General features: G+C 34.6%; 1 protein-coding gene across 6 annotated transcripts in view; it reads left to right on the forward strand.

Annotated features, from left to right (window-relative positions):
• LTBP1 (latent transforming growth factor beta binding protein 1) overlaps positions 1-20,237 on the forward strand; it is a 421,971-nt gene that overhangs the window by 219,160 nt on the left and 182,574 nt on the right. For all 6 annotated transcript variants that reach the window (XM_031951251.1, XM_031951252.1, XM_031951253.1 and 3 more), the window contains 2 exons: positions 829-1,053; positions 1,919-2,193. In XM_031951251.1, the coding sequence (XP_031807111.1) occupies positions 829-1,053; positions 1,919-2,193 (500 nt within the window). The remainder of the gene's footprint in view (positions 1-828; positions 1,054-1,918; positions 2,194-20,237) is intronic.

The following is a 20,237-nucleotide window of genomic DNA, read 5'->3' on the forward strand; positions in this document are numbered from 1 at the left end:
ATCTTACATGGAAATAAATGATTTATCCTATGGTCACACAAACAGTATGTATCATAAGTAGACGTTTTAATCCAGGTCTTATATTGATCAATCTACTATACTGAAAAGATGCCAGATATATTTGGGCAGAGTGACTGAATTTTGGGGAGATGTTGATTGATATTTAGATACAAAAACAATAAGCAGCACATGATGGAATTGCTTTTAATGTCCTTCATTTTTGAGTTCCTCAAAGCTGTTAGAAGTAACAGTATGATTTTTAGAAGTAAGCACTGTGTTTATACAGTCATTTTCAGTGTCAGTTTGAAAGAAAAATATTTTCTCATTGACCATCTTCTGTACCCAGCCAATTTTGTTGATGAAATTACCAACTCTACATACTCTAATATACCATGCACATTCTAACTTTTTCATTTTTGTGTGTTCTTTTCCCTGCCAATTCTTTCTTCATATTCTTTCCTTTAGGTTTCAACTCAAGTCTTACCTCCTCCTGGAGACTTGAACACTCTCCTTGATTACTCACTTTACTTTATATGTATGTATGTATATATATATATATATACACATAACTATATAGAGTTAGCACTCTATAACCATTATTTTCTGTGTCTCTCATTTGATAATTATTATCAATTGCCTATAGATTATGTAGGTTTTGAATTCCTTGTGGATCATTACTTTTTTCCTAATTCCATCTTTGACAGTTCTTTACTTCAAATTTTTACTATTATCTTCTATTCAATTAAATTTTGTCCATGATATTGATGTGGTATATATGACATTGATATAGACTAACCATTCTTTTCATTTTGTCCTTTTCCTTTTCAGTAATTTGTCACCTTCCATGTATGAATGGAGGTCAATGCAGTTCAAGGGACAAATGCCAATGCCCTCCGAATTACACTGGGAAGCTATGCCAGATCCCAGTACATGGTGCTAATGCCCCTAAACTCTACCAGCATCCTCAGCAATCAAACAAAGGCTTGGGAACACACATTGTTCACTCTACACATACCCTTCCTCTGACTATGACAGGCCAGCAAGGAGTCAAAGGTAAATATTTTTCTATACAGAGCTTAGCCCCATTGTGTGACCTTAGCATTTCCAGGCATCATGAGAAATGTCAGCCAGGATTTAATTGGGAGATTGTTGTTCTCAAATGAGGAGACTGGTAGATGACTGTCATGGTGTCTCCAAGATCTTCTGAAGTCAGTCTTTGAAATTTATTCTTCCTTTTAAGTACACATAAGCTTTATTAATAATAACCAGTATTCTCTCAAAAGTGAAATGCAAATTTTCTCCCTAGAGTTTGAAAACTTTAAGGAATTTTTAATTCAAAGTTAGTACAAATTGAATGCAAATCTTGTTATAAATTTAAAATAATACAGTTTATCAACTTTTTAAAATGCCCTGGCAAGCATAGTAGAAACTGACTAGTTGCTATAAAAAAAAGACTATGCTGTGGAAAATTGGAACTTTCTCTTTTGAGAGTGAAAAACAAATATTAAAATTGCCATCAAAGCAGAAACAAGTAATGAAACTTTTAATCTCTGCTGTGATCCTTGCAATAATCTACCCACAAATTATAGCTGAATCACACATTTACATCATAGGTTTATACAAGACTCATCCCCAAAAAATATCTTTTTGTGGGCTTTAATTTTCTTTTCAAGTATTACTGTCAGAAGCTATAATTCATTTCTGCAGTTGCCTTTTTATTTTAGAGAAGCTTTGCATTCTAGGGTAATTGCAAATTTGAAGTGTATAACTGTTACCAGTAAGAACTTACTATGGTTTTTAAAAACTGTGCATGGAATGTAGGCAAACTGTTTATCTTGATAAATGTTTTATAATTAGGTTATTTATTATTATGAAATTTTACTAAGAATTTCTTTTTCTTCATCCCTATTTGTTTCAGTGAAATTCCCCCCAAACATAGTGAATATCCATGTGAAACATCCACCGGAGGCCTCAGTACAGATTCATCAGGTTTCAAGAATTGATGGCTCCACAGGCCAAAAGATGAAAGAAAGCCAACCAGGCCAGTCACAAATCTCTTATCAAGGAGTACCCATTCAGAAGACTCAGACCATACATTCAACATACTCTCATCAGCAACTTGTTCCTCACGTATATCCTGTTGCAGCTAAGACTCAGCTGGGAAGGTGCTTCCAGGAAACTATTGGATCACAGGTAAGAGAAAGTTGCCAGTCTGTCTGAGATTTGGTAAGTCTTTTGAATTCCATGCTTACAAATTCACCTGGGTATTCCATCAATACTTCAACACACCAATTATCTTTTCCTGAAACTTACTCCCTCTTTGACTGATTCAGTATGCCTTTTATTGGCACCCCACAAAGTCTTATACGTCCATTGTGCTTAAAATTTGGGGGTCATCTTTGACTTTTCACCCCATCCAAATTATCTTAAATATTTGGCTTCTAGGTCTTTTTTTTTTGCCTGTCTCTGCAACATTTCTCAATCTCTTCCTCCTTTTGATTTCTACTACTTCCAGCTTCATGTATTGCAATAGCTTCCTACCATGTTTCTCCACCTTCATTCCCACTCCTCTCTTAAATATTATTTCATATAGAAACCAGACTAATTTTGCTTATGTATTGATCTTAGCATGCCACTCCCCTGATCAAAAATATACAGTAACTAGTATTTTAAAATTCTCATTCAATAGATATTTATTGAGTGCTTATTATAATGTATTGGGCACAAAGAGGAATGCAGAATAGGGTTCCTAAGAGCTTAACAACTGAGTAAGATCCATGATAAATATACTATTTAACACTATATGCATGCAAAGATTTTTTGATTTATAGAAACTTACTGCAAACTTACTTATGTTATCACTCTTTGTAACTCGATCTCTCAAACTTGCTTTTGACATGAATTGTTCAAATAAAACCACTACATTCTCAAAGCTGCATACCTGTTTAGCGTGAATGTGAGGCTTTCCTGAAATCCATAGCAAAGATAACTCTGGTTTTCAATATGTCTAAGCAAATTTTGGAGATTTAGTGATGTTGTTATTGAGAGAGGAATTAGGAATCACCCCACAAACTCTTCTGTAGTTAATCTTCAGATTAACTTTTTGTTAATGCTTTTTATTCATGCTCCTTTGACTGACTTTTAAATGTCTATAATTTGGTGACTATTATATCTTGACTATTATATCTCTAGCTTTATCTTATGTTACTCTCTTCCACATACTTTGTAGTCCCACAAAAGTGGAAGACTCTCAAGCATGCTCTGTACTTTCCTGCCTCTATACCTTTGCTTATGCCAATTCTCCCTGCTTAGGATATCCTCCTTCCATCCAACTCACAAATTCCTTCTTCTTCCTCCAAGAAACCTTTCCTAATCCCTATATTTGGTACTGAGTCCCCATGTCAAACTTCCTATTCACCTTGTTTGCATTCTTTAGTATACTTATTATGTTTTATTTTATGTTATAGTTATGTGTATATGGCATAGATTCCCATTAGATTATAAGTTCCTTGAGAACAAGGACTTTTCTTACACATTTTCTCTCCTGTGATACTGAAAATAGTGCTCTCTAATTCAGTTCAACTTACTAATTAAAAGACTGTTATGTTTGTCTTTTTTTAATATAATATTTCCCCCTAATACACATTAAAAGTTTAATCATTTGTTTTAAAGCATGCTTTCTCTTTTTTCTCTCTCTCTCTCTCTCTCTCTCTCTCTCTCTCTCTCTCTCTCTCTCTCTCTCTCTCTCTCTCCCTCTCTCTCTCTCCTTCCCTGAGATGGCAAGCAATCCAATATAGTTTGTACATGTGCGGTCATGTAAAACATTTCCAAATTAGTCATTTTATACAAGAAGACTCAAGTAAAAAAAAAAAAAAGAATGAAAGTGAAAAAAGGACATGCTTCAGTCTGTATTAGACAGTATCAGTTCTTTATCTGGAAGCAGATAGTATGTTTCATCATTAGTCCTTTGGGATTGTCTTGGATCATCATATTGTTGAGAATAGCTAAGTCATTCACAGTTCTTCATTGTTGCTTAAGTCATTTTCAAGGTACTAGAGATATAAAGAGAAAGATGATGATTTGTCCCTGGGTGTTTACAGCCTTGATATATAAAATGTCTTGAATTTGATTTGTTTCCATTTCTGGTGAGTGCCAGCTGTATTGGGAGGAATTAATTGCTCTACAAAGTGATTCTATTTAAATATTTGCAGTCTATCCCCTCTCCAATGACAGTTCATTTTACATATAATTAGATTTCATAACATTTGATTTACACACTTTTTTTTTGAAAGCGCATCTTTAAGCATGCTATATGTCTAATATTTTTGAATCATCATTGTAGTAGATGTAGTACATGCCATACACAAGCATTCAGGCAGTCATTCAATAAATATTTTTAAGCACCTACTATGTGCTAGACACTGTACTAAGTTCTAGGGATACATTGAAAATTCAAAATAAATAGCTCTAATTTAGAATATTAGAGGCAGAAACTCATTGGGATCTATTCAGAAGAAGGCCCTCATTATCTTGGGTCAGTTGCTTGCAGATAATTGATACAACACTATCAACAAGAGTCATCCAAGATGAGAGCTATCCTAGAAAGATGGCTATCTGAATTGATGGAGAGTATATCTGCATCAATAGGATAACAGATCTATTGAAGTATTTGTAAAAATATCTGTCACCTATACTTTAACATATTTAACATGTATTGGTTTATCTGTCATCTGGGGGAGGGGATGGGGGGAAGGAGGGAAAAAATTGGAACAAAAGGTTTTGCAATTGTCAATGCTGAAAAATTACCCATGCATATATCTTGTTAAAAATTAAATTAATTAAAATTTAATTAATTAAAAAGCTATAATAAAAAAAGAAAGAAAAATAGTTTAAAATACAGAAAAAGAAATCTGTTAACTACTAAGAAATAGAAAATATTTTAATTGTATTTTGAATCTCTTTATTTTACAACTGAGGAAACTGAATTACATGAGAATTGAATTAATGGTTTCTTTTTCCCTTCTTTAAGAAATATGGAGAATACCATTAAATATTTTGTTAAACCAAAAATAAAAATTTAACTTACACCATAAATTCCATGAGGGCAGTTGCCATCTCTTACCTAAACCATATATAGCCCCCCTAGCCTCTAGCACAGTTTTTTGTATACCTAGTAGGCAGATAATAGATTTGTAGATAAGTATCTTAGAAGTCATTGAGTTCAACCCCATCATTTTGCATATGAAGTTATGAAGGCACAAAGAGGTTAAGTGACTTGCCAACTGTCACTTAGCTAGTGTTCAACATGGAATTTCAACTTAATTTGATGCCCTGCCCATTATATCACCCTTCTTTTTAAGTACCTAATATTTTCTTCATTAGTTAATATTTATTAATGTTCATTCTTTAAGTGAATGAACAAATGGATTTCCTGCTGGGAAGAAAAGATATTAGATTTGATGAGCACCAGGCTTAAACCTAAAAGAGATACAGATTTAGAAACTATAGAGATTTGCATGATGTAATATTGTCAGGGTGCAAAAGCTTCCCCTTTTCTCAAAGTATCCTTTTCCATTTGCTCACTGATGTCTGAAATTCCTTAAGCAGTGAGAAAAAGCCTCTTATTTCACAAGCATTTTTTAAAGTGTTCTTGGAAAATCTTCACTCATATTCAAGATGTACCCTGCAAAGATTTTTAAAAAATATTTGTGCTTCCTTGGAATTCCTTGTCTGCCAGCATATTTGCAGCCAGTCATACAGATGGATTTTTCATGAATGATAAAAGTAATTGTGCAAAAATCTGATACTGCCTTGTCAGAGTGCCATTTTTAAGGAGAATTCTTATTTACAACAGGTTTGTCTGTTTGAGGACTCTGGAAGTAGTCTGTCATTGGGAAGTTTCTTTACAATACTATAGTAGTCACTCTTCAAAACCAAAAAAGGGCATTATGGCAATAACATCAATACTGCATTTTAGCAACAATGTTTAAACATTGAATGAACATGTAAAAAAGATGAATTCTTTATTGCATAGTAAAAATTGTGTAAATGATGAATTAGAAGGAATTATCTTATATTTGGATATGATGAGAACCATTATTTCCATTCCCATTAATCTATGAAAATTTTATTAAAATTGAAATATCAACAAGAGAAGCAATTGATGGAAGAGAAAATATCAGGAATTGCTTGATGGAAGAAAAATATTTTTTGGTGGCTTGGCCATTGAGGGCATTCTAGTTTAGAAGAAATATCAGACTAGAATAAGATGAATGGATAAGTTCAGTTAAACAATTCTATGCAAGATAATATGTAGGCATTGGAAAAGCAAAGATCTCCATGATTTCTGAATTTTAAGAGCTATAGGATCTCCAGCAAGTCACTTCTCTAAAGGTATTTGAGAACTTTTAAAGGTCTTTAATTACACATTTTTTTAAAAACAAATTTTTTTAACAAAATTTTTAACCAATTTTTTAACAAAAATACTTTTAAAAAATGTTCTGAGATATGCAGATGAGACTAAATACAGTGAAATGACTTCCCATGTTCACCTTGATGGTTAAGTGATGGAAGCATAATTCAGTAATTCAACTTGAGTCTCTCCTGACCATAAGCCCCCTAGGCTTTTTGTATTACAACACTACTGTTTTGAGTTGATATTTTGGACTTCCTTTTTTCCTTTAAGGGTGCCTTTGCTAATTTGAAAATTGAATTGGAAATTGGAAATGAAATTGCTAATTTGAAATGGGTATTCATTTCACCCATATAAAAGTTTTGGGAGTGGGACACAGAATGGATTTCTTCTGATCTTCATATCCACACAAGGATGACAGCTTCCTTCATTCTATAAGGGATTTTTTTTTTTTTGTTTATTTGTTTGTTGTTTGTTTTCAAGGAAGGTGGAGGGGTTATTTCTTCTTATATAAGAAATAGAAGATATGGGAACAGTTAGGACGGCTAGAAGCTTCTGTGGCACTGGAAGGGCCATCAGAGGCAATATCGTCTAATCTCCTAATTTTACAGATAAGAAAACTGAAAAGATAACTGAAACCATGTAGGTTACTTACTCAAGATCACATAGTTATTTAAGGTTTATGACTGTGACATAATAATTTCTGTGAGGTAAATAGTGGACAAGTTGGAAAGGAATTTCATAACTACTTCATAATGACCCCATATCACCTACCACTCAAATATAGGGGATAAAACTGAACCATGTAAACCCTACCTTGGTAATTTTTTTTAGATGGGTCTAAATTGGGAACCTCACCTAATTCCAGACTTGGTGAGAGAAAATTGATTGTAGAATAAAGGTATTATGTCTTTGGAACGTTTCCCTCATAAATAACTTGATTATGCACAAATTACTGTAGTACTTCTGTGGTATGCAGGATGAAATACTTTATGGGCAATGTTACGACAGCACTGGCTTAATCCAATTCCTGTGACAAATGCCATGACATGAGGAGCTTTTGAATTTGTATTTCAGCTGTGAAGAGGAGACAGCTTCCTTGAATGAGGGAGTAGTTAAATTTTCTCCTTTTCTGGTTTGGGTAGGAAACAAAATTTCAGGAAAAGTGATGAGAACCAGTTGCCTTTTTCAGAGGGACTGGCCTGCTCAGGCAGTACCTATGAAAGCAGAGGGCCCAGTGAAATAGCTGAGGGCTGGCCTTACTTGGGTGAAATAATCTCACTTTCTAAAATCCTTCCTAACACTTCCTATGCAATGAGTTTTTCTTGTTTCCCATCCAGATATTTGCCTGGCATGATGTCAGTGAGTCTGCTTATCCCTAGTTGATCTAAGATGACTGTGGGGTTGGAGTAGCCAGGCTAAAACTTACCTTTTACTCAGGTAGTTTGCAGCCTGAATTGTTAGTTGGCTTATGTCCAGCAGACACTAGTCCCTTCTTGGCTAGAGTAGGAATAGATCAGAACAGTGAAAGGGGGGCTGGAGAGGAGGTAGAAAATCAAGTGTAATAGGAGAACATATCCACATGTTACTGGGTTTCTGCCAGCAGAGGATACTTGTTTGATTTCCTTGAAGTCAAAGTACAGGGTAAACGATAGGATGCCAAAATGTAGATTCCTAGAACCTTATTAAAGAGTGCTTCAGAGAATTATCTGTGACCCAGACATTACCCTTTTTTCTGTCTGAGGAAGATTTAATCTGAATCCAAGAATTGGGCCTTCTAGAAATGAAGGAACCCGTCCTTATTGAGTATTAATGCCCAATATGGCTTATTTAACAAACAAATGAGAAAGCTAATGACTGCTGCCTTTCCTAATCTTTCTCCCAAAGGCAGACCATTTTGCCTTAAAGAAAAATATCTTTATTATTATACAGATTCCTTAAAGTATCCATCGTTCACTAAAGTAATGTTATTAGTGGTAATTAGATTCTTTTGGAGGGGCAGGGGGACAGTGCAAGGATCCTGATTTAGAGTTGGAAAAGATGTTAGATGTCATCTAGTCTAGAGGTATCAAACAAGCACTTGTGGTCCAAAACACTTTTGAATGTGCTTGGACCAGATTAAAATGCAATTGGTAAATGTTTAACATAATAATAGATAATAAAAAATAGATAAAACTACATTTTAAAACAAGCCAAGGTCCTAGCCACTTAACCTTATTATTCTACCTTATTTTCTTCACATTAGTAAAATGGTGTTAGAGTTAAATAATCTTAAAAATCTCTTTTAACTCTAAATACTAGTACTTCATTTTTTTCCTTTATTAAAGTTTTTATTTTTCAAAACATATGTGTGGGCAGTTATTCAACATTAACCCTTGCAAAACTTTGTGTTCCACTTCCCTCCCTTCCCTCCCTCCCCTAGATGGCAGGTAGTCAAATATATGTTAAACATGGTAGAAATATATGTTAAATCCAATATATGCACATATATTTATTATCTTGTTGCACAAGAAAAATCAAATAAAACCAGAAAAAAAAAGAGAATCAAAATAAAATGCATGCAAACAACAACAAAAAGAATGAAAATGCTATGTTGTGAACCATACTCAGTTCCTACAGACCTCTCTCTCTGGGTGTAGATAACTCTCTTCATCACTAAACAATTGGAACTGTAGTACCTCATTTTTTAATCCAGAAAAATAATTCTTATTTTTATCACCTACTTCTTTGGAAATTTGGCTTCAGTAATTTTTTTGTTATTTCTAAAATTAAATCTATCCTTAAAAGATCAAGACAACACTATTAGGGGTATTTTTTATGTGTTGTAGACTTTTGATGGTAGTGTCCAAAAATAGTTTCTAAAATATGTTAGTCAGCTACAGCATAGTTGAAATAAGCATTCAATCTCTTAATCTGATACTTTGAATGGAATACCAGTCATGTGTATATTTATATTCTAGTCATTCAAAAGATGTTTGATACTTGTGCATTTGACTAAGTACCCATATCAAAGGGAGGTCTTTAAAGTTTGTTTCATGTCAATGAAATCTACTTTCTAGTTCAATGTAACTTGGTATATTACTGCCTGACTTGTGCTCACACACACACACATTCATTCACAAATTCTTCCCAATTATTTATTAAAATAATATGTTCTGGCATTTTTATTCAAAAGACAGCAGTATTGCCATATAGAAACACATTGTGTAAGATAACATAGGCCTGACCCCAACTTTCTAAGAGCTTATTATCAATGATACATACATTCCATTGGCATGAAATAATATGTAAAAAAAGCTATATGGACACATATTCAACTATTCAAAAATCTCTTAAATGCCAAGGATAGCTTCCCTTCTACATTGTAAAGCCTTAATATATTTCAACACCCACTTCTTTTCATTTCTTCCATTGTCTTCCCTAATTACTGTAATCTGTATTACATTTGGCTTTTCCTAAATTCCTATTATATCTGTAAGTAGTACAATATAATTTTTTAAATTAGTTTTCCAATTATTTTATATATCTATGGCTTGTGACTTTGTTAGAGTGGCCAAACGTTAAATTTCTTTTGTGTTTCTTATAATTATAAACTCTCCAACAGAATGTGAACTTCTCAAGATCTGGGGCAGTTTTATTTTTATTTTTGCATACTCAGTGCCTGGCACCTTTCAAATGCTTCATACATGCTTGTTGATTGATGGATTGATTTATAATATCTACTAGGGTATTAGGTAATTGATGTTTAGTAAATATTTGATGACTGAATGAAATAATTATTGCTGTTCCCCCCAAGTGACTGGAAATGTATATTTCATGTACAGAATGGAGAATGAAATAGAAATCTTAAAACAGTTCTGACTAAACAGGTTTGGAGTTAATCACCATTTTCCCACTTTGTCAGTTAAGACTTTATAGAATTGATGAAATGTCAGATTTTTGTATGGTGGAAAGAAGGGAACTTTGCTTTGGAGTAGAGTTGTTTTAGGTCCACTGTTGTGAGTCCAGCATGAAATAATTCGATGAAGGGACTTTGGGGAAGTCTTTGTTCCCTTATTTGCAAAATGAATGATCTGAACTAAATCAGAGATGTCAAATACGCTCTCTGCAAAGAGAGCAGCCAAACCAGATTAAAATGTAGTTGGGAAATACTTAGGAAAATAAATAAAAATACATTAGAACATATATGATAATATGTTGTATGCTAAGTTAACATGCTTCCTACATATTAACTATGCAGATTAACATGTAAGATTCTCATACTAGCTCCTGTTTCTTTTTGAGTTTTACATTTCCAAAGAGATGTCATCTAAAATTCCTTCTAGTTCTAAATCTATGATCTTATGACATATAGTGAACTCCAAAGGAGTTAAAAACAACCTTCAAAACAAAGGGAATTGCAAAAACAGCACATATGTATCAAGAACCTTTTTTTTTTTGTATTGAAATAAAGGAAGTAATATAATTAGGAAGAGTGTGGTCAAAGATTTAGTTCTTTGACAGGTGCAACAGCCAGAGAGCCATATTATGATCAAAGTGATGATTCTAAGAAAATATTCTGAACATAAAAGTGAGATTCTGTTAAAAATAGACAGTTTTTAAAATGACATCTTATTCAGAGTCTATTTATTCTTTATTCTTCATAATAACTTATGAAGAATGTACCAAGCCTGAATTAATGTTGTAATTATTGAAACAGAGAGGAAAGAATAAAATTTGATAGATGATGTAGAGAAAAAAAGTATTAATAGCACATTCCAGGATTTAATAAGTTAAGACTGGGAAGTTATTCTTGACATCTAACCTAAATTTTTCACGTTAATAAGCCACCCCTCAGGATTCTCTCCTTTAGGTTAAACAACTACAGTTCCTTAGTTTTTCATCATAGGTTTCATTTACCAACCCATTAATCATCTTGGTGCCTTTCATCTTAATCCACTTCAGATTCTCTATTGTCAGAAATAAATCACCATCATTTAATACTTGGTAGCCATCAATAAGCTAGACTAGAATGCTTAGATGGAACACAGCAAGACTGTCTATAGGAACCAATTGATTTGTATTGCCTCTCTGGCTTGTTGTTGCATATTATTTCACTTCCTTCCTTCTTTCAATCTGAGTATATCTACCTAGAGTCAAATAGGAACCAGTTTGGAAGTGAGGTTTTACATAAAATGTAGTGGCAAAAATAAACATTTTGAAAAACATATAAGCACTTATAAGTTTGATGGAATAAAATTTTTTCAAATTGGTTAATTAGTTGCCTTAATTATTTGCATTTGCTTTTCTTAATTCTTCTAAACAAGTGGTCCTGTAGAGGAAATATCATTAAAGGATAATAAGTGAATTTAATCTAGTTGTCATTTAGGATAAGCTATATCATGGAATTTCTATAATTATTTACCAAAGAAACCTCAGAGGGGGTACTGTGATGTGTAACATGTGTTTTTTTTTTTTTTACCCAAATAACACAAAAAAACACAATTCAGAAACCTGTAAATTCTCCTTTTGGGAAATGCTAGGATTACTAGAGTAAAGCCAGTGAAAGGCCACAATTGAATAATTTACTTTAAAAAATGTAAAGTAAAATCAGATGTTTTGCACTTTGGAATTTTTTTTCTTTTTAAAACCATTTTTGCTTGAATATAGTTTTTTTTTTTTAATTACCATTTCAAGAACTAGCATAGTCTGGAATTCTTGGGAGTCCAGGGTTTGGCCACAGATCCTTTTAAACAAATACACCATCAGAAATTGAAGCAGTTCCATTTACAGTGTTTAGTGCATCATCCACAGTTGGTTCTTTGTAAAATCAATATTTTGGAAATATAGAGGATTAAAGGTATATCATATACTCCAAATGCCTAACATTTCTTTAATTACTCTAATAAAAGAAAACTGGATGGATTTTTTTAAGAGCTTGCTTGTAAAGAATGTTTTACTGAAGCCAAAACAAATTTTTTACAAGTCTTTTTAGAAAATCTGGAAGTATTTAAGAGTTTTCCTCCTCTTCATATGAGACAATGCCTGTTACTCTGCCAGTGATACATTGGACAATAGTCTTGTTTATAATAATCTGCCATTAGATCAAACTGATCAAGTATGTTGCCGAGCAGTTATTATCAGTAACATATTTCAGAAATGTGTAACTTTTTCTCATTGCTGAATATAAATAAACAGGTTTAATTTCCATTTTGAGGATGTTAAATGGCTCTCATGAGGTTTTCCAGTTCTTTTTGGATAAATAATTAGCTGATGCTGAGGGACAGAAGGACATCTTTTTTTCCTGGAAGTTTCTAGAGATCCCTTAATAGAGGAGGAGATACATCTATTTTACCTGGATGATGCTTACAAGATGGGGGGGAAAAAAAAGATGTGCTGAGGAGATGTCTTTGTACACACCAAGTTCTCCTCCCACACCACCCCCAGGGATCTTATTCTTGTGAACATGAAAAATCCCACGTTTCCAAAATGGGATTCAAGTTGTTCAAATCATTACATTATTCAGCAAATAGCTTCTATGCGCCAAAATACCATGAAACTTTATGCCAAGATATTGGTGATGCTTGTTTCTAGGTGTGGATGGATGTGGGCACTATAGGTGTAAGGTACAGAAATTTATAGGACACCTGGGAGGTGTGGTTGCAGAGATTTGTTTTCTGATGGGACTGTAACCTAAGGCATGAATTGATATTTCTTAACATTTTTATTCAACAATCTAGGAGAAATTAATTTTAAGTAAGGCCCAGAAAGCATCTGAGAAATACTGTGTGTCAGAGAACAGCAGCAAGAGAATGGAGCCTCACTAGATCTATCCAGTGGCACCCCTTATACCACCTGGCACTAAGTAATTACAGACAGGTGGACAGGAGCCTAATGACAGTGTGTGGGACAGGTGTAAAGAATATCCTGGACCAAAGAAGTTGGACAACATGAGGTTAAACAAGAAATGAGTAAGGAAGATGAAACAGAATTTTAAAAATGATAATAACACATACAAATAATAATATTTATTACTTATTATGCAACCATAGGGAAGTCACTGAACCTTATTTCTTCATCTATAAAAGGGGAAGAACAATAATTAAATCATATACCTCGAGTTACAAATATATTGTAAGCACTTTTCATCTTATCACAATTGCTTTAAAAAAGAACTTTCCAAATCAGAAGCCAATGGAATATCCATAGAACGGGAATAGAATCTCCAGTGTTCAGTTTATTACCCATAAGGCCATCCTGGGCCATGCAGGGCTTTGCCTAAGATCCTGATGGAGCTGTGGTTGTTTAACTTGGGATAGGGATGGAGTGGGATGATGATAATAGAACATTTGTAGGTTAATTATGGTAAGATTAGATGTATAGTAAGTACATTTCTGTTAACATGATTGAGCCCAAAGTACCTAAACAGTTGTAATAAGAGAAATACTCCTTTTTTTGTTTTGAAATCACCCAAATGCTACCTATAAGCATATATTCACCTAGAACACAGTTTATAATAATTTTGATGTTTAGCACTTAATACTTTTCAGTATACCTTTACAAATGTCAATTCTCGTATTAAAAGGCTGGTTAAGTATTGATCTCTTCGGAATTTAGGGATTGGGGTGACAGCACTTCCTATGTCCTCCCACTTCCTGTCACTCCTTTAAAATACTTATCTATATATAATCTTATAGAAAATACTATGTGTAGCCTTACCTATGTGTAATCATGGTATAATTTTATTATACCTCTTACTTATGATTATAAATATCTTGCCTTTGGCAGTTACTAACAGTGAACATGGGCAAGTACTTTAACCTGAGTCCTAAGTTTTTCATCTGTAAATTGGGCATAATAGTAGCACAAGTTTATTATGAGGATTAAGAGCTAATGTAAATAAAATACTTTGTAGACATTAAAGCATTAAATAAGTGTCATCTATGAGGATAGTGGTAAAGTTAATTTTATTTTATGTTGTTGCATTTATCCATTATTTTATTATTATGTCTATTTTTTCTATTAATGTATATTGCAACCATTTCATGCCTTTGCATTATCTGTGATTCCAAGAATTTTTTTTTTAAAATGAATCTTCTTGGAGTGGACTGTCTTTAATTTTTTTGATATCATAAACTCATCTAGCCCTTATGTATTATCTCTTATCCACGCTACATGACTGAATCATTAATTTTTCTATTTGTGTATGTCCTCAAAATTATGTTTTGTTCCATTCCTTGCATTATATAATAACCTGTGAAATAAAGACACAAAGTAAGTTTATGTGCTTAGAAAAAGAACCATGATCATTATCAATTAATTTGGTTTTTCATCACTAGCAGAAATGATTTATAAAACTATGAACATTTCCAGTTAACCTCTCAAGGTCTTATTTATTTCTTCCCTCCTCTTTATTCTTTTTTCCCCTCAGAACTTGTTTTATAGTTGCAGTCATTGTGTATATTAAATGATACAAGGGCTCTCTGTTTTGCCAATAAATGCAAGACCTTCAAATTAAGTTGGAATGAAAAGGGTCAACTTCTCCCAGTCTCCACCCAACCCCCCCCACTCCATTTAGAGGTCATTTCTACCCTGACTTCTGATTCTCTGTCCACATGGAATAAAATTCTGTGAAAGCTAGACTTGACATTCATGATACTCATACTGTGTGATGGCGTGTGCTTGGGTAGGAGTTTGCTTTGGCTCATAGCTTTTCTGGGATGTCCCTCCAGCTGGGAAGGACTTCATGCTGAGCCCCTAAATCCTCTCCCACTGAGTATTGAACTCAAACAGTGGCCAATATTTTTTTTACATGATGGCAGGCTGCAATTTTCCCTTCTCTCTGATATCATCACTTTTTCATTTTAATCAAAATTGGTGCTATTTTTCTTTCAATCCTTTGCTAATGTTGAGGTCATGAAGAGCATAAAACATTATTTTTAAAGTACTTAAGGGAAAGAAAGGGGCATAGAAAAAAATTTTAAATCCATTATATTTTTGGCATATCACATTTTTCATTAAGATGCCAATGATAAGAATTTTTTAAAAATATATATCCACACCTGAAATTTCATCAGTGTATAGAGCTCCTACTTTGGAAAAACCCTCCAGTGATGATCAGCTACTGTTTTTGTTGAGGTGTAGCCCCAAAGTTGGCTCAGATCCGGGTGGGGCTGGGACAGGTTCGGATCTTCTATTGGAATTCAAAGGGACCAGGATTTGTGAGTCAAAGGGTAATTTACATTAACTAGGGGGGGGTTGGGAATCAAAGATTGGAATCTTTCCCGCATCATTCCCCCCCTCAAGCAGTTGGAACTTAAATTCATTTAAGGAAAAAGACATGGGGCAAAGTCAGTTATTGAGACAGAATTGAAGATTTTCTCCTTCCAGGATTTTCCAAGTTCAGGGGTCCCCTCTTCATCGGGTTCGATTCCCGGTCAGGGAACCAAATGTTGAGGTGTAGACCAAATGTTGAGGTCTAGATTTGGGGTACCTAAATGAAATTAGGGTTTAGTTAAGGTCTAGTGGCAGGTTTGGGGTATAGGAAGTCAAGCAAAGCTCTCCTGTAACCCCCTTGGATTCGGCGCAAGGATACGGCGATATATGAGGTCTAATACCAGCGCGAGTCCCCAGTAAAAGCATTTATTAGCTTGAGAGCTAGATTGATGAAAGAGGTTTATTACGGAGTTTAGAAGTAGGAGATAGGTGAATGTAGAGACAAGGAGGGCACTGGACAGAGGGTCCAGTGGACAGAGGGTCCTCACATAGCTGGCATGTTTGGAATCTCTGCAAAGAGGGGTTCCCAGCGTGGCCCTTTTACAATAGGAGACTTAGCTCGAGGGGCTTTTGGGTGTAGCCCCAAAGTTGGCTCAGATCTGGGTGGGGCTGGGACAGGTCTGGATCTTCTATTGGAATTCAAAGGGACCAGGATTTGTGAGTCAAAGGGTAATTTACATTAACTAGGGGGGGTTGGGAATCAAAGATTGGAATCTTTTCCGCATCACTTTCTAATATATAACCTTATTGAATTGCCTGTGGTACTGAAAGATTGTTACTTGCTCTGTATCAACTTGTCTGTGCAGGCCAGAGATAGTACTTGAATCTAGGCCTTACAGAAGCCAAGGCTGACCTTTATTCATTCTATCCTGCTTATTTCTTGAATTAAACTAAATTGGTCCAAAATTCTTTTATTTCAAGAAAACTACAGAGTATAAGAAAGACAGCTTAGTCACTCAATCAAAGAAGTCCCATGGGCAGCAAAAGGTTCTCTGATTAAACAGCTAAAATATGATCAAGGAAGCCTTTGCAGAAGGAACCAAGACTAGGCTGATTAAGGACAGTTCTGAATGGGACAACTTAATGCCTGCCAGAATTCAGACACAGCTAGGAAAATAGAAGTAAGCAGCAGGAATCCAGAAAAGCAAAGTCAGAACCAAAAACAGCTTTGCCTTCTTTTCCCTAGTCACCTGGCCTGGATTTATATTTAAATGCTAATCTTATTTGAAATTTCTTTACTACTTGGAAAAGTCTCCAACACTTTGCTCCACCTTACTTTTCTGACCTTTTTCTCAAGCAGATTTCCACCCACTCACTTTATTCCTGTAAATTTGGCCTCCTACTCCAAGCCTAGCCTAGTGTCCTTTCTCAGCTGGAGGTTACTCTTTTATGTGCCCTGCTTCAAGGATCTGGAATTTCCCTCCTCCTCAGAACCACTGAGTCACTTCCTTTTTTCATATCTTGGCCTAAGAGCAGCACTACTTGATGTTGCAAATGAGTGGGAAGAACCCATCCTTGTATCCTTTCCATGGCTTTACCTCCATCTGATTCTTAAAATTATTTTTATTTCTACTCTTTTCCAATTGTACATTTGTTGATTTGGTTCTGTATTTCAATATGAATCTATTTTTTTTTCCTCTCACAAAACACTCTTTATTCAGCCATAGGGAATTTATTTTATATTCCATTGTGTAGTATAGTTTAAATATAATTATGTACATGTTCCAAAGATACTAGCTACTCCCTGTTGCTTATATGATAAATGCCAAACTCTTTTGTTTGGTATTTAAAGCCCTTTACAATCTGGCACCAGCATACTTCTCTAGAGTAACTACACATTTACTCTCCTTCATTCACTCCGAAGTTTCACCTAAACTGAAACTTTAATCTCCTATCTTCATAACATTGCAGTAATTGTCCCTCATGCCTGAAAAGCACTCTTTCCTTGCCATCATCTTTTTAAATTTCTAGTTTCCTTCAAAGCTTTTTCTACCTTTCAACATATTTTTTCCTTTAAGTATGATAATTTCTATATGAAATTTTGCATCTCTGTTATTTATATTTCTTTTCAAAATTATATGACAAATTCTACATTAATTTGAAAATGGTTGTATTTGTCTCCATCAATGCCAACTTTCTCTTGTTCATTTAAAAATGTTGCTATAATGATGCCCTTTTCATTCTTTCCTTTGCCTTTTTTTTCCTGCAGGGAGCATCACTATCATGTTTCTTCTTTTCTACCCAAATTCTTCCTAATTAAAAAAAAAATTCTTGTAATAAATAGCCATAATTAAGCAAAACAAATCAATATTTTAGACATGTACAAATGATGAAGTGAAGTCTACTTTTGGGGACTCCCAGTATGGCAACCAAAAATATGATGAGGTTTAGGTTTTGGGGTTCCCTTTAATAGGGAACCAAATGATAAGGTCTAGATTTAGGGAACCAAAATGAGATTAGGGTTTCTGGTGGCCAAAGAGTTAAATGATAATGTCTAATGGCAGATTCGGGGAACCAAATGGAGAATTTGACTCCCTTGTACCCCCTCGGGATTCGGCACAAGGATAGGGAGTTTTGGGGACTCTCTTCTGGCGGCGCAGGGATTCTCTGTAAAGGAATTTACAAACCCGAAAACCTAGATTGATAAAAGAGGTTTATTATAGAGATTGGGAAGTAAGGTTAGAAATCCTGACAGAGAGGCATAAAGTCTCATTAGGGAAATAGCTGAGGGTAAAGAGAGGATAGCACTGGAAGAGAATATTATTCCAGCGGGGAGAGGTTTCCTTGGTATAGCGTGGCATAGCCTAGCATGATATAGCATGGCATGTTTAGAATCTTTGTAAAGAGAGATTTTAGATTGGCTCTTTTATAATAAGAGCTTTGGCTACAAGCTGAAGGGGGCTAGTGTGTGGAGTCCCGAATTGGCTCATCTACTAGCTGGGTTTCAGCTTGAGCTGGAATTTGAATAGAATTGAATGAGTTTCTTTAATTCAATAGAGTTGGAATTCTTTTGCTCAGGACTGAACGTACCCTACCTAGGTAACAGAATGAAGCTGTTTATTTTATTTTCCTCAGGTGGGGTCCCTCACTGAGGCTAAGTTGAAGATTTTCTCCTTCAAGGAGTTTTAGAGTTTCAGAGTCCCCTCTTCACAAACATGTATGTTTCAATCAATTTGAGTGCCTCTTTCTTTTTGTCATGTGGTGGGTATCATGTTTCATCAATATTTCATTTCATCACCAATGTTCATTATTATTAATTCTCTGAAGTCATGCTTGATTATTATAATAACTAGAGTTCTTAAGTCTTTCTTTTAGGTGGAATAGCAAAGCCCTCTTTTGTTCTGATTTTTCTTTTTTGGATTCATGCTGCTTACTACTATTTTCCTATCTATATCTGAGTTCTGATAGGCATTAAATGTCCCATTCAGAGCTCTATAGCTGACTGTCCTTAATCAATCTCATCTTAGTTCCTCCCTTGAGACTTCCTTGATCATAGTTCTAGCTTTTCAATCAGGGAAACTTTTGTTGCCCATAGTGTTTCCTTGATTAAGACACTAAGTAGTCTTCCATACATCCAGAGGTGTCTTTGATTAGGGTTCCAGGAAAATTTTTGTTTTCTCTGTAGCTTTCTTAATCTATACTCTGGATAAAATCTGTCTGCTCTCATTTCCCACCTCTATCCTTATCCCTACTACTACTCCCAATGTAAAGCTTCCTTGATTAGAGCACTGGTTGGTTTCTTGATCCATCAGGTTGCTGGGTGGTCTTCTGTCTCCTTGGGGGCTTTCCTGATCAGGATGCTCAGTGGTTTTCTGTTTTTTTTCTAGGACTTTTTAGGACAGGCTGCTCCCCCTGCTTTTCCCCTCTTCCTTGATCAAGGAGCTAGAAGTTTGTATATTGCTTGTGATTTCTTTGATCAAGTGTTGTGTGTAGTGTGTTTCCCCTTTGATTCTTCCCCATCAGGGTACCATGTATGATGCTTTCTGCTCATGTGTATACTTCCCTAATGGTACTTCTCTTCTAATCTTAGCTTTTGTCTGATTTAGTGCTGTTCTGGGCTGGATGAAGGAGTTTCTTGAAGTTTCTCTTTAGATTTTTTTTTGTTCATAGTTCAATCTGTTCTTTTTAGATTTGGCTTCTGTGAGAGCTACTATGTGACCATCTTAAAAGGAATTATCTTGTAATGCACTGAGTGGAGTGCTGGATCTGGAATCTGGAAGACCCTTAGTTCAAATGCAATTTCAGACCTGTACTAACTATATGACTCTAGGCAAGTCACTAAAATGAGGGATGATGATAATCATTCCTCCTTCCTTCCAGGGTTGTTGTGAGGATCAAATGAAACAAAATTTGTAATGTGATTAGTAAAATGACTGGCACACAATAGGTAGTTAATAAATTCTTATTCTTTCTTCTTCCCCTTTTCTCTTAATGAGATGTTTTATGATTTACTTTGCTACTAAAGTTCTATCTTGAAATTACTTCACATTAATCCTCTCTATATGTTGTATTTCTATATCTATATATAGACTACTTCTCCTGATACAGTGAGCGAGCATAGGGATAATTT

Source organism: Sarcophilus harrisii, chromosome 2 (assembly GCF_902635505.1).
Source record: "Sarcophilus harrisii chromosome 2, mSarHar1.11, whole genome shotgun sequence".
In the NCBI taxonomy this organism is placed as follows: Eukaryota; Metazoa; Chordata; class Mammalia; order Dasyuromorphia; family Dasyuridae; genus Sarcophilus; species Sarcophilus harrisii.